The 14,313-nt window shown below is 58.1% G+C and overlaps 1 protein-coding gene across 11 annotated transcripts in view; it reads right to left on the bottom strand.

Moving 5' to 3' along the window:
* The window catches only part of CPNE2 (copine 2), a 56,384-nt gene extending 42,995 nt beyond the window's left edge, over positions 1-13,389 (bottom strand). For 2 of the 11 annotated variants that reach the window (XM_086620714.1, XM_086620716.1), the window contains exons 1-2: positions 4,023-4,313; positions 2,891-3,087 (exon numbers count right to left, since the gene is read on the bottom strand). In XM_086620714.1, coding sequence (XP_086476840.1) covers positions 2,891-3,087; positions 4,023-4,170 — 345 coding nt within the window. In that variant the 5' untranslated portion in view covers positions 4,171-4,313. Of the gene's footprint in view, positions 1-2,890; positions 3,088-3,252; positions 3,719-4,022; positions 4,314-5,495; positions 5,514-7,124; positions 7,222-10,576; positions 10,601-12,920; positions 12,946-13,278 lie in introns of those variants that run through there. The other 9 variants (XM_086620720.1, XM_086620722.1, XM_086620725.1 and 6 more) reach the window with 9 other exon arrangements.
* Positions 13,390-14,313: the final 924 nt, after the last annotated feature.

Genomic DNA, 14,313 nt, shown 5'->3' with positions numbered 1-14,313 from the left:
AACATTTCCAGGGATGGGGCAGCCACAGCTTCTCTGGGCAACCTGTGCCAGTGCCTCAGCACCCTCAGTGTAAAAAGTTTCTTCCTTGTGTCCAGTTTAAACGTACCCTGTTCCAGTTTAAAACCATTGCCTCTTGTTCCGTCACTACAGGCCTTGCTAAAAAGTCCCTCTCCAGCTTTCTTACTACCTCTCCTTGTATACAGGAAAGCCACAATGAGGTGTCCCAGGGCCTTCTCTTCTCCAGGCTGAACAGCCCCAACCCTCTCAGCCTGTCTCCAGAGCAGAGGTGCTCCAGCCCTCCGATCACCTTTGTGGCCTCCTCTGGACTTGCTCCAGCAGCTCCATGTCCTTGTGTTGGGGACCCCAGAGCTGAACGCAGCACTGCAGGGGGGTCTCAGGAGAGCAGAGCAGAGGGGCAGACTCCCCTCCCTGACCTGCTGCCCACGCTGCTTTGGATGCAGCCCAGGACACGACTGGCTTTCTGGGCTGCCAGTGCATGGTGCCGGCTCATGTCCACTTTGTCACCCACCAGCATCCCCAAGTCATTTTCCATAGGGCTTCTCTCCATCCGTCCATACCTCAGTCTGTGTAGGGGTACAGGGGATTGCCCCGACCCACGTGCAGGACCTTACACTTGGCCTTGTTGAACTTCATGAGGTTCGCAGGGGCCCGCTCCTCCAGCCTGTCACAGTCCCTCTGGATGGCATCCCTTCCCTCCAGCTAATCAACGGCACCACACAGCTCGGTGTCATCTTCAAACTTGCTGAGGGTGCACTCGATCCCACTGTCTATGTCACGGTCCCTCCCTTCCTCTCTTCCTGTAGGAATTACCTTTCTCATTTGTAAGGAGCCAGCTTCTGAAACCAAGCAAATAACAAGATCATCTGCAGTTTCTTCTCAGGGCCTCCCGGTATCAAATACAGCAGTTGTAGCATGTATTTATGAGATTTCTGGTAAGGAGGTGTCGTGGTTTTTTGGACTGAGGGTCGAGACAAGAACCGAGAGGGAGCACCCACCAACCATGGTCTCGGGCAAAACATGACTCAGACTTTCTTCATAAACCAAAACAATTTATTAACAGTTACTAAACAAAAGACAAAAGGGAACGAAAACCGGTTACTTGAGAGGAGAAAGAGAAAACAAGGCCAGATCTTAAAACAACAACCTCCCCACCCCCTATTTTCTTTCCTTCCTGGCCCTACCTCCCCCCCGGCGGCGCAGGGGGACAGGGAATGGGGAGTGCAGGTCAGTCCGTCCATGCTGTTCACTGCCACTCCTTTCTTAAAGGAGGAGGAGTCTTTACACCATTTTTCCCTTGCTTCGGTGGATCCCCTACTCATGAAGAAAAAGTCCCCAAACTTTTCCAGTATGAGTCCTGCCCGCAGGATTGCAATCCTTCCCCATGGATCGCACCAGTTCGGGCTTTACCAGTCTCGGCCTCTTAGGGAGCTGCTGCCACTCGCGTCGGCGTGGGTCGTCCCACGGTCTCCAGATGCCTCCACGACCTCGTCGTGCATTCCATGCCCCATTATCAACAGTACCTGGTCGCGCATCCCCTGCTCCACGACCTCTCCTGGGCTCAGGCATCTCCTTTCCGACGTGGGTTTCTCCACGGGCCACGAGTGGGTCTCTGCTCCGCCGAGTACACCCTGGCTGCAGGGGGGCCGCCTGCCATCTCACACCGATTGCAAGGGAAACCTCAGCTCCAGTACACCTCCTCCTGCTCCATCTTGGCTGACCCGGTCGCTGTGGTTGTTTTCTCTGAGATCTTAATCCCCTCTGGGGGAGCTCGGCCCGGCGGCACCCCGGGAGCGGGGCGCTTACCGAGTCCCCCATGTGGCTCCCCCGGCGCCATCTTGAGCACATGGCGCCGGCCGGGAGCCGGGAGCGAGGGCAGCGCCCTCCTGCTCTCTCCTCGCCCCTGAGCAAAAAGCCCCTTTCCCGCCCCTTTGTCCCAACTTAAATAGGGCCATTCGCAGAGGCGCCGGTTTGGCTCAACCTCCCCCGGGGGGGATGGGACTCAGATCTGGTGGCACAGGGAGCAAATCCCCTCCCCTGCCACCAGAACACCCCCCACACTCATCAAACTATCACAGGAGGAAAGACCAATGTCTTCAAAGAGTTCATTCAGGATTTGCCAGCCGGTTGCTGTCTCTCTGCAGCCGAACTGATCCAACCCCACTGTGCACCCAGCCTCCGACAGCCTCCTTCCCCATCCCCTGGTCCTGCCCTCTCCACAACCCGTCCATGAAATGCCGGGCTGAAGGACTGTTGACCTTGACATACTTCCTGAAGGAGGCCACTAGTGTTCAGAGCACACGCTGCCCTGGGAAGCGTTTTCCCACTGGACTGACCTGCCAGACCCTCCTCCAGCACACCCCTGGCCCCTGGGAAGAGCCGCTCTTCAAGCAAACCCAAAGACCAGCTTCCTACGCAACTCAGGATCCAAGCACCAGCTTATCTTGGCCCACCTAGAAACACGCCCCGTTGCAAGTGGGACCTCCCAACATCTAACTGTCACATGGGACCAGCGTTTCAGGCACCCAAATCTGAAGCACTCCCAGCCTACAGCAGACTGAGTTGGGACCACTTTGAAGTTGCCAAGATCTTTCCACACCTGCCATGTGCCTTGCCAGAGGTTAGCATTTTGAGATCTGCAGTTAAATCTAACCCCCAGCACAAAGCACAAAGCACCAACGGGGAAAGGACCGGTTGCAAAACGCAGAATAATTAACACACCAGCACTGCGCACAGCCTCGGGAGGATCAGAACAGCTTCCACTTCTGCTCGGGGAGGAACAAGGACCAGCCTTGTAGCAGAGCACAGAGGGAGGAGACACCAGCGCGGGCAAACGGCAGGAGGAGAAAATCCACACAACTTCAGGACTTACCTCCACCCACTTCCCGTTGACTTCCATGAAGAGGACGCAGAAGGGGTCGGATTTGGAAGTGACATCCCTGTCCAGAAGGTTTTGGCCACAGATGGACAGCTCAACTTTGCAGACGCAGTACTGGGAGCCAACGGGCCCCGCTGGCGTGGGAGTCACGGTGTACGCCATGGACTCCAATAGCAGCAGCTCCAAGCAGTCTGTGGGACACGAGAACGGAGAGAAACCTCAGTGCAAGTGGAAAGGCAGAAAATGCCCCGTTGGCATCAGTGGGTTGGGCACAGACAGAGGGGTCACATCCAGAGCCCCACGCTCTAAGTTACACTCAACAAGTCCTGAGGCTTTCCTGGCTCCAAACCATCTACCCTGCCCCATCACCATCCCCACGTGGCCACCACACCAGGCAGACGTCCTGAGTGGGAGCCCAGCAGGGCACTGACAACCTGCCTTGGGTTTGCTCCGTAAACAACAGATTTTAAAGGAAAGGTAAAGTCCTTCTGCTTATCTCCCCAAGGGAGTGAAGGGTCCCCAGTCTCTTCTTTCAGCATGCTGGGTTTCTTTTGTGGGGAGGAACTACGCTTCCACACCATCTTCCAGCACAAAAAACGGTCATCGTCTGGCTGGTCCCAAGCCACGGACCACGGACCTAAGCTACAAGGGCCAAGCTTGAACTCTGTCCTCCCAGATGGTCACAGGGAAAGGGGTGAGACCGTGAGGAGGAGTGGGGCGGAGGGCAGCTCCAGCCCTGGTTCAGCCCCCTCTCCACCAGGCCAGCAGAAAGCAGTGGCTCCAGCCGCGATGAAGAAGCGGCAGCAGCCGGTTCCCAGCAGAGCGAGGCAAACGTGACGGCCACCGCACGACCCGCCGCGCGGGGCGATTTCCAGGGCCCTGATAAAAAACCCTTTGCCATAAGAAGAGCTCCCCAAAAGTCCGCCAGCAAAGCCGTTTGGCAGAGATAAGCGTGGTTTACACCATTATTAGTGCAGAGCCCCGTCCCACACGGCAGTTCTGCCTTCTGATGTGCAGCGTCCTCGGCAAAGAACCACCAAAGACAGAGAAACACTTCAACAGAGAAGATGAAAGAGGGGAAAAAAGAGAAGAAAAAGCGTTTTCAGATTAATTTATACCACTGAACCTTTGTGGCTGGGGTTGCCAGTGGAGAGCGAGCTCTTTTCAGCAGCTGCTTCAATACCTTTCGCCCTCTTTTTCAGCTCCTGGTCATCCACTTTAATCTGAAAAGCCCAAACATCTGCCTCGATAAGCCACCTGCTGCTGTTTGGCATTGATATCCCAACTAATATTATTTGTTTGTTTTGCCAGGGCAGGAGTATCTACAAGCACTGGTGCTGCTGGGAGCTGGGCTGCTGCCTTCTTCCCACGTGGCTCAGCCTCCAAGGTGGGATGGGGGAGAGTAGTCTGACAGGACAAGTAGTAGTGACAGGACACGGGCAATGGCTTTAAACTGAAAGAGGGGAGATTCAGATGAGATAGAAGGAAAAATTCTTCCCTCTGAGGGTGGTGAGGCACTGGCACAGGTTGCCCAGAGAAGCTGTGGCTGCCCCATCCCTGGCAGTGTTCAAGGCCAGGTTGGATGGGGCTTTGAGCAACCCGGTGTAGTGGAAGGTGTCCCTGCCCATTGAAGGGGAGCTGGAACTGGATGGTCTTGAAGGTCCTTTCCAACCCAAATGATTCTACGATTCGAGGATTCTATGATAAGGATGGGGTGATCCCAGCGTGGCTGCGGGAGAGAGCGCTCTGGTCTCACTACTGGCCACCCTGAGCATTCAGCCCCAGCTGCGATGAATATTGAGCGGAAAACATCTCCCGCTTCCAAGGCTCCGAGCCCTCCTCTCCTACCTGCCAACATCTCTGCTTGGCACTCAGCCACCAGCAAGAAGCCTGATTTTAACGCCAACAGCAAACGCAAGCTCTCCATCACAGCCTGCTGCTCAGGGCAAGAGTGGGGCAATCAGTTCATAGAATCATAGAATCATGGAATGGTTTGGGTTGGAAGGGACCTTAAAGATCATCCAGTTCCAACCCCCCTGCCATGGGCAGGGAAACCCTCCACTACACCAGGTTGCCCAAAGCCTCATCCAACCTGGCCTTGAACACTTCCAGGGATGGGGCAGCCACAACTTCTCTGGGCAACCTGTGCCAGTGCCTCACCACTCTCAATGTAAAGAATTTCTTCCTTAGATCCCATCGAAATCTTCCCTCTTTCAGTTTAAAGCCATTGCCCCTTGTCCTGTCACTACACACCCTTGTAAAAAGTCCCTCTCCAGCTTTCCTGTAGGCCCCCTTTAGGTACTGGAAAGCATAGGAACCCAGCTCCATAGGAACCCAGAACCATCTCCAGGAGAAGAAAATCCCCATCCTTGGCTGCACACACACGTGCACATCACCCAAACAGCACCCACGTCCCTTCCCCGAGCGCCGTGTCCCCTCGCGCAGACCAAGCCCGTCTCACGCCGTCGCTCCCCGTCTGCAGCACCGCGACACCGAAACGGCCACAGGGCGACACCGAAACGGTGGCACACGTGGGCAACCACCCATCTGCCACCATTCCCAGGAGAAACGTGCAGAAGCCACAGCCCTCACGGCTCACCCATGCCAAGCCCCCGCAGCCCCGGGTGACGGCTCCGAAACGCCCGGCGCTGCCAAGGCTCCTCTCGAGCCCGTGTTGCCAGTTGCAGCTAAAATGAAGATTTTTTTTTTTATTATTTTTTTTTTCTTTAACGCACAGATCATGTAATCGACGTCTTAAAATAGCCGAGCCTGTGCTATTTATGCTGCTGTCTGCCTGCCGCTCCCTCCGAAAAGCAAACACGGGGCAGCTGTGCTGGCGTGGCCCCGGTCCTGCCGGAGCAGGGAGATCTGGGCTGGCTTTTTCCATCTCCCCTTCCCCCAAATCTCGGCGCCGTCTCACGGAAAGCAGAAGCAGCAAATGACTCAGTGGAAAAAGCTTTTTCCCAGGGCTGGCAGGCACCAAAACATCCTCTCGGCGCGCTGCGCGTCGCCCGCGCTCCAGCCCCTGCGCTCAGCCTGCCGCGCTCCCCGGGGAGCGCACGGCCGCAACGGGCCCGGGGAAACGGAGAGGTGGCCAGTGCTGGCCGAGCGGGGCCAGCTGAGGGCAGGGACCTGGTGGGACTTGTGACCCCTGCACAGACACACTCCCCACTCGGACACTCGAAACCAGGGACCAGGACAATCGCCTCTCCCCCAGGTGCCAACCTGGAGAGCTTGATGCCATCTCACAGCTGCCGCGCACTAAATCCTGCAGTTGCCCCTTCCCCAAGAAGCCAAAAGGCAGTGGGAAGATGCCACCACTTCTTTTCCCCATCATCCCAGTAAAGATGAAATTTCTGAGGAGCTGCTGGTCCAGCCAGCCCATGGAGCCCACCAGGGATGGAGATGCCAAAGAGATGGGCAGCTCTCCCGAGCCACGGCTCAGGCTGCTTCTTCCCCCCAGCTCCAGTGCTGGTAGAAAACCCGGTGGAGTGTAACTGTCCTGATTCAGCCAAAAAGTAACTAGTTTAAACGAAAAAGCCCTTTTCCCAGCCAGGTTGGCTCCCCAGCACTCAGAGGGGCAGCAGGGGCAGAAGGTGGTGATGCCACCAGGGCACAGCCACGTCTGGAGGTGCCACCGTCGCCCATCCGCACACACCATCCTGCCCCGGGAGCCGTCTCCACCTCTCCTCCCGCCGCACCAGCACGGACCCAGTACCTTCCTGGGGCCAGGCAGGGGTTTGGCCCCGCAGCCACAGGTCCCCCATCCCAGGCAGCACCAGGCTTCAGGGAGCCGCTGGCATTTTAACCACCCGGCAAATGCTTTAAATTCAGGGGGGGATTCGAGCTGGCACCGAACCAGCCGGCTCGCCAGCATCTGTATTCCAGTCTCGCCTCCTTTTTTTGTTCTCCTCTCCCCGCCTTCACCACCCTGAACGCAGTCCTGCCCCTCGCTCGGCATCTGCGGCCAAATATTCTCCCGGCGTACGATCCCAGCTGCCGGCTTCGTGCCCATCACGCCGGCATGTGGTCTCCTGCCAAAACACGGCCAGACCACTGATTGAGAGGGCTCAGGGACAAGCACGATGGCCCCACGGTCCCGTCTGCCATCGACCACAGCAGATGCCTGAAGAGGTGCCACGAGGGTGCAGAGACACAGTCCTCAAATCCTTTCTGGCCTCCAGCTTCCAGGACCTCCTGAGCCAGATGCATCTTTGTGCTTTGTAACCTTCAAGCGCTTTTTCCTCCATGACTTGGTCACCTCCAAGCTGCTCTGTGTCCACAACGTCCTGCAGTGAGGGGTTTCGATGGCTGGGGGCACATGCAAGCCCTGGGGCCATCCTGGAATATCTGAGATGAACATCTGGGCGCCCCGGAGCAGCACACACAGATGTTCTTCTCCTCCTCCTCCTCCCACAGCCCCCCCATCCCTACAGCACATCCCCAAAGCACGTGCAGAAGGGCTGGCTGGAAGCCCTGGCAAGTTTTCTTCTTCCTCTTATCTGGAAGAGGAGGAGGGGAAGGCGTTACCTGTTTTGAAAACTAACTTCTGCCCTGGGAGGTTCCCCTTCCCTCTGCAGAAGAGGAGCCCCATGAGAAATGGTCACGCTAAGGCTCCATTTTAAGCATCAACAGGAAAAAAAGAGAGGGAAAGAAAAAAAAAAAAGCAATGTCACCATGCTTTAAGCAAAACATCTGGGGGGGGAGGTTAAAAATATTGTGTTGTCCAACACAATCACAAAGAGTGATCTCTTCTTAAAGAAATTACATTTCTTGTCACAGGGAATACCAGGCATATCTGAAATAGCCCCAGAAATGCCAATATTCACCAGGGACTGGTGCGAAGTCCCTCTGGGTCCCTTCCAGGGACAACCCTTCACTCCTTTAGGATGATCTATGATTTCTGCAATACCCCACAGAAGTCACCCGTGACTCAGTTTACCCACTGGGGCTGCCCCACTACAGCCTGCTGCCATTGCTGAAGCAAAATCCCTTTCTGCAAGGGGAAAAATGAGAGAGAGGAACATCAAGCAGGTAAATCTGGGTTCCTCTAAAGAGTATATCTGAGCTTCTAGGCAGCGGAGATGCAGCAGGAGAGTGGTGGTACCCGAGGGAGGATGAAGAGCCGGTGAAAAGGGGTTGTCAGAGGATTGAAGCAAAGGAGAGGAGCAGGAGGACACAGAAACCGGTCACCCCGAGCAGCAGAAAAGCTGAAAGGCAGCATGCACGGAGCCAGAGACACCAGGAGAAGTTGGGATGCACTGGAACGGATGTCCGATGCGGCTCCCCACACCGTAAGAAATCCCACACCAGCTGCTTTCCTCCTCCCTGTCAAGAGTCATAGAATCATCGAATGGTTTGGGTTGGAAGGGACCTCAAAGATCATCCAGTTCCAACCCCCCTGCCATGGGCAGGGACACCTTCCACTACACCAGGTTGCCCAAAGCCTCATCCTACCTGGCCTTGAACACTGCCAGGGATGGGGCAGCCACAGCTTCTCTGGGCAACCTGTGCCAGTGCCTCATCACCCTCTGAGGGAAGAATTTCTTCCTTCCATCTCATCAGTTTAAAGCCATTGCCCCTTGTCCTGTCACTACACACCCTTGTCCAAAGCCCCTCTCCAGCTTTCTTGTAGCCCCTTTAGGCACTGGAAGGTGCTGGAAGGTCTCCCCAGAGCCTTCTCTTCTCCAGGCTGAACAGCCTTAACTCTCCCAGCCTGTCTCCATAGCAGAGGTGCTCCAGCCCTTGGATCATCTCCGTGGCCTCCTCTGGACCCGCTCCAACAGCTCCATGTCCTTCTGATGTTGGGGACCCCAGAGCTGAAGGCAGCACTGCAGGGGGGTCTCAGGAGAGCAGAGCAGAGGGGCAGAATCCCCTCCCTTGCCCTGCTGCCCACGCTGCTCTGGATGCAGCTTTGGCTTTCTTTTCACCTCCAGAATTATTTCTCAAAGCAAAAACATTTGCTTTTCGGTCTTGCCCAGGCAACACAGGGGACTCACCAGCCTGCACCTGCTCTTAATAACAGCCTCGTTACCCTCTGGACACAGGTGCAATTAGTCATGTACAGGGCACCAGCACTGCCACTGGCACCAGCAAACGCCTCTGCCACAGGCGAGTGGGCTGTGGGGGGCACAAGAGGGATGCCAGCACACGAAAACTGCCTGCGAGGACGTGCCTCGGGACCCGCCACCATCTGAGGATCTTTGTCTCTCCCGTGAGGTGGGGAAAGGCTCTTCAAGGCTGGCACCGTGCTCGAGTTCTCCCAGTTCCTGGCAATTTGGCGCAGAGCAGGCAGGGGGGGACACCCAGGCCAGGCTCTGGTTCCCACCACCCTGCCCAACCGAACGAGCCAAGGGGGCTTCATGGAGGTATTCTGGGGGCCTGATAAAGCAGGAAAAAGGGTTTCAGGACAAGGTAATTAAGTCCTTTCCCCACCAAACCCTTCCTGATGGGCACCATGCCTAACAGTGCTTCAACAGGTAACGCTACTGGTGCCCACAGCTGGTTTTCTCGCCATGCTGCTGCAAAATCCCATCCCAAGCGAGCCGTGACGACGGCTGGCGGCCACCTTGGCACAACAGCAGCTGCTGCTTCATTTTGTGCCCAGGAAATAGCCACCCACAATGCCCAGCTCCCCTCGGACCTCTGCTGTCCCCAGAAAAGCTCCCAAAACCTTCTGGCAACCTTAGTTTCGGTCACCGAAAGCCCAACCAGCTGTGCCGACCAGTACGCCAGCGGCACCCAGGACAGCTTCTCCGGTGGGTGATGATCGGCAGAGTCATGCAAAGCCACTCGGGGTGACCTGGGAGACCCCCCCCAGCACCAGAAACCCCCAAAAGGGCTTCACTTTCCAGCCCCTCCAGGAAGGTCGTACCCCCGTTTCCCAGCAAGAGAAGACGCTGCACAACGAGGGCTGCCGGACTCGGCCGCGCCGCAGACCTCGACCTCCCAGCCAGCGCGCTGGGATGGGCGAGGGAGTTTTCCTGAGTCCTACAGGGAACAGGAATAAAAGCTCAGAGGAGAAACTGAGGCAGAAAGGGAGGACGAGGCCGAGTCCCAGAGCAAGGCACCAAACAGAAGCCCATCCCAGCAGCTCTGCTTGTGTTCAGGTTCTCTCAACGGAAAGACCTCTTCAGTGGAAAGAGGTCTTGGGTGGGTGGAAACATCCCATCATGTGCCATCTCGCTGCCATCTCTGCTTTGCTTTCCTATGGCACGATGCCCTTTGGCGACGGCTCAATGACTTTATCACCGGGGAGGGAGTGAACAGCAGCTTTAATGGTCCAGAAAAGGGTTCAAACACCTTTTTTTTTTTTGTGGTTGGCTACCTCGAAACCAATGTGAACTGGAACGGTCAGCGTTGGCAGGTACTGGGTAGGCGAGAAGCTGGGACGGTCTAGCGGAGAGTGACCCAGTGTCCCCAAAACCCTTTCTAAAGGCACGTGGTGAAGGCGAGAAGCTGCCACCCAGACCCCTGGCTCAGCGCAAGCACCCAGCCCTCGCCCAGCTGGCAGCACCACCTGCTCCTTGGGGTCCCCAGGGCAGCTGAATGGTGCTTCTTAGCAAGACCAGGGCTGGCCAAGAAAGCAGAACTGATCCTGCTCCCTCCCCTGACCCAGGCAGCCCCATCCTCCCCTGTACCCGCCCCGGAGGGCATCGCTCAGCAAAGGACAGCTTGTACCTGTCCCATGCCCTTGATGCCCAGATGTCCATCAAAGAGCAGGTCCCGGCTCAGGAGTATCTTCCCAAGCCCAGTTGGTCCCATGGGGTGTGTCAGGGCCGGGGCACAGGGAAAGCTCGTCCGTCGCAGTCACCCAGGCCGCATCGGGGGTATCTCTCCAGGGCCGGCTGAGACACAACTTGCAGCACCCCCAGGACGACACCGTTAGAGCGATCTGGGATTCGGGGCTGGACAGACAACGTAACTGCAAAACACCCCTCCGAACCAGGAACCGCGGCGCTCCGGGGACTCTAACGACATCGCGCTTCTGTCGGCACGTGAAACCTTTTTTTTAAGCCCAGGTGTCCTCCGAGACCCCACAGCAGTTTCCAAGGATTGCTTTACATCAGCCTGAAGTCACATGCCTGGGAAGTTCCCACCTCAAACCACCGCTCATCCCTGGGAGGGATGGAGACGAGCAGGCCAGGCACCGCCTGCAGCACCCAGGGTGGATGGAGCCAGGGCAGCGAAGGAGAAGAGAAAGGAGAGAGCCAGGATTTGCAGCAGGACTGGGCAGGGAGCGGGACAAGTGATGCAGATCCCAGCTGAAAAATGAGGCAGGAAAGCCCCAACTCCCTCGGCTCCCCCGGAGAGACACCGGTGACTTCAGGGGGTACCTGTACCTGGCACCAGGTTTCAAATCAGCTGCAGCGTCCTCTCCCCCAGCTCCCAGGGGACCCGTGGCAATCAGCCTTGCAGTAATGAGGTGGCTGGAGTTAGGTCAGATGGATCCCAGCACCCCGGGCGGGCAGTGATGGCGGGATCCCACCTGGCAGAGTTCCACTCGGTGGGAGACGTGTCTCCGGAGCACAAGCGGAGGGATAACGGGGACCCGACCCGCTGAGCCACATCCAAGCATCGATACATCCAGGGTGCTAACTTCGAAGGACACAGCCCTTCCCATGCGGGAGGACCTGCCCACGGGGATGCCCGTCACTCCCTCCACAGCCTTGGGACGTGCACCTCTGACCCCCGGATTCGGGAGCCCCATCCGGCTTCTCCAGCTGGATGCAGGGGGAAAGGGTGCTGCTTCCCTGCCCAGGATGAGCGGCGGGTGAAAGGGAACCTGTGGCAGCCAGAAAACCTCCCACGGACCTTGCAGCAGCCCCTGTCCCTGGGATCTCCCGGTGAAGCCACCCGCAGAGGGGACGGTGCAGCCCAGCCTCCGGACACCCCCGCGGCAGCCGGCTGGCTCGTAAGGAGATACACGGTGCAAGGAGGGGAGCCACGACACAGCCTGGCCCACCCATGGGTGCCGCTGCCAGACGGCCTGGGGACACCTTTGGGAAGCCCGGCAGGACCCGTTGAGGGCACGCAGGGATGTGCCCAGGGCCACAGGATGGGAACATCCCGTGGGACGCACAGGGACACCTCTCCATCCATACGAAGGCACCGGAGCATCAGCTTCCCTGGTGCCCTGCGGAGTCGGGACACCGACAGGTACCGTAACGCCCTGTAACACCAGCGGGGTCGCATCAACCCTTGTGGCACACAAGACCCTCGAGGGAAAGGGGATTAGGAGACACCACTATTTACGGCTCAGCACACTGGCAGAGCTCCTCGGCTGCCCGTGCACCGTGGCCCCGACCTCGGCTGTGCCACGCAGCCATCCCGCTGCAGCCAGAGAGGGTGGGCCCACCATATTCTGCGTTCCACAGACCTCCTTGGGCAAAGCCCCTCGTGGCTCCATGCCGCTTCCCCTCTCCGTGAGCCAAGACTACCCACCGCCCGTTGGGATGCAGGAGGGGGAAGAGGGCTGGCACCAGCTGGAGCTAGGGAACATGCTCTGGAGAAGTCGGGTGGATGGAGCAATGTTCCGCTCACCCGGACTCGCGAGCGCAGCGTGTCCCTGTGCTGCCCATCAAGCACGGGGCACATCAGCACCATCCACCACTCGTCTCATTTTGGAAACATCATCACCTGAAAAGCAACTCCGAAGCGTTTCCCCTGCCCGGCCTCAAGCTGAGGCAGCCGCCAGACTCCAGGAGAGAGCGGCACTGGCAAAGAAACCGGCTTGTGATGAAGGACCCGCAGGGTGGGAGCATGACTCCACACAGTCCTATCCCACCCTGTGCCCCCCACCCTCTCCTACCGCAGCCCCGCTCCCTGTACCACCACACTGCCCCGACGACGTCTCCAAGAGTCCCCCCACAATTCCCCATGGTACCACCTGAACTTGCCACCTTGGCTGCTTCCCCAGCCGAGCAGAAACGGGAGGTCCCTGGGGCTGCTCTGCCCCAAGCAGCTGCCATCCCCGTGGGACGAGGGCATGGGGAAAGGCGAGACCCCCGCAGTGGTCCCATACCTGCACCAGCATCCCCCCGGGCTGGCGCCAGTCCCCTCGTGACTGCAGGGACACGGTCGCTGCTCGGTCACTGCTGCAGGACCAGAGGACGGAACCCACATCCTCGCGGAGGGTCCCACGCCTGCACAGACGCCAAAACCGGAGATCTCGGCTATGTGGGTAAAGCCAAACACCTTCACATTTTTCCAGGGCACGGGCAGCCTCGGATGGCAGCTGGCTGGCACCGATCCGGCGTCCTCGGGCACAGACTGCCCCAGCACCGGGGGAGCAAAGGGCAACAGGATTCCTTCTGCATCCACCTCCGGATAAAGTCTGAAAATGTCATTACGCTGTCCCCAAAGTATCCAAAACCACTTACCGGTGCGGAATCACGAGCCACAAAGAGCCGAGCGCTCCGGAGAGGGCAGGGGCCCCGGGCTCCCAGCACCGAAGGTGTTTCCGTAATTGTCACCCGGCAGAACGCCAAGGGCTCCAGCCCGGCAAACGAAAGCAAAACTGGCTCCTCCGCACCCGGCGCTGCCGTGCGGAAGGAGGCAGCCCCATCGCCGGCACGGGTCTGGAGGCGCCGCGGAGACCGAGCGCGCGGAAAATCAGAAAGTGGCAAAAAAAGGCAAACTGCAAGAAAAGTACTTCCTCTAAAGGCGGAGGAGAAAAAAAAAAAAAAAAAAAGACGGGCTCTGACGGCTGCTGCCAGACAACCACACCACAGGGGCCTCTGCGGGACGCAGAGCTCAGCCTCGCTGCATGCCCTGTGCTCACGGCATGCCCTGCGCCTGCTGCATGCCCTGTGCCCTCTGCATGCCCTACACATGCTGCATGCCCTGTGCTCTCTGCATGCCCTATACTTGCTGCATGCCCTGTATTCACTGCTTGCCCTGCCCCTGCTGCATGCCCTGTGCCCACTGCATGCCCTGTGCTCACTGCATGCCTTGTGCCTGCTGTATACCCTGCAATTACTGCATGCCCTATGCTCACTGCATGCCCACCTGCTGCATGCCCCGTGCCCGCTGCATGCCCTGTGCTCACTGCATGCCTTGTGCCCACTGTATGCCCTGCAATTACTGCACACCTTGTGCTTGCTGCGTGCCCCGCGATTGCTGCATGCCTTCTACTCACTGCATGCCCTGTGCCTGCTGCATGCCCTGTGCCTGCTGCATGTCCTGTGCCCACTGCATGCCCTGTGCCTGCTGCATGTCCTGTGCCCACTGCATGCCCCATATTCGCTGCATACCCTGCCCCTGTTGCATGCCCCACAATTACTGCATGCCCTCTACTTGCTGCATGCCCTGTGCTCACTGCATGCCTTGTGCCTGCTGTATACCCTGCAATTACTGCATGCCCTATGCTCACTGCATGCCCACCTGCTGCATGCCCCGTGCCCGCTGCATGCCCT

This window comes from Tauraco erythrolophus, chromosome 15 (assembly GCF_009769465.1).
Source record: "Tauraco erythrolophus isolate bTauEry1 chromosome 15, bTauEry1.pri, whole genome shotgun sequence".
In the NCBI taxonomy this organism is placed as follows: Eukaryota; Metazoa; Chordata; class Aves; order Musophagiformes; family Musophagidae; genus Tauraco; species Tauraco erythrolophus.
The sequence above is the reverse complement of the archived record's forward strand: the minus strand, read 5'-3'. Positions and strand labels throughout refer to the sequence as shown.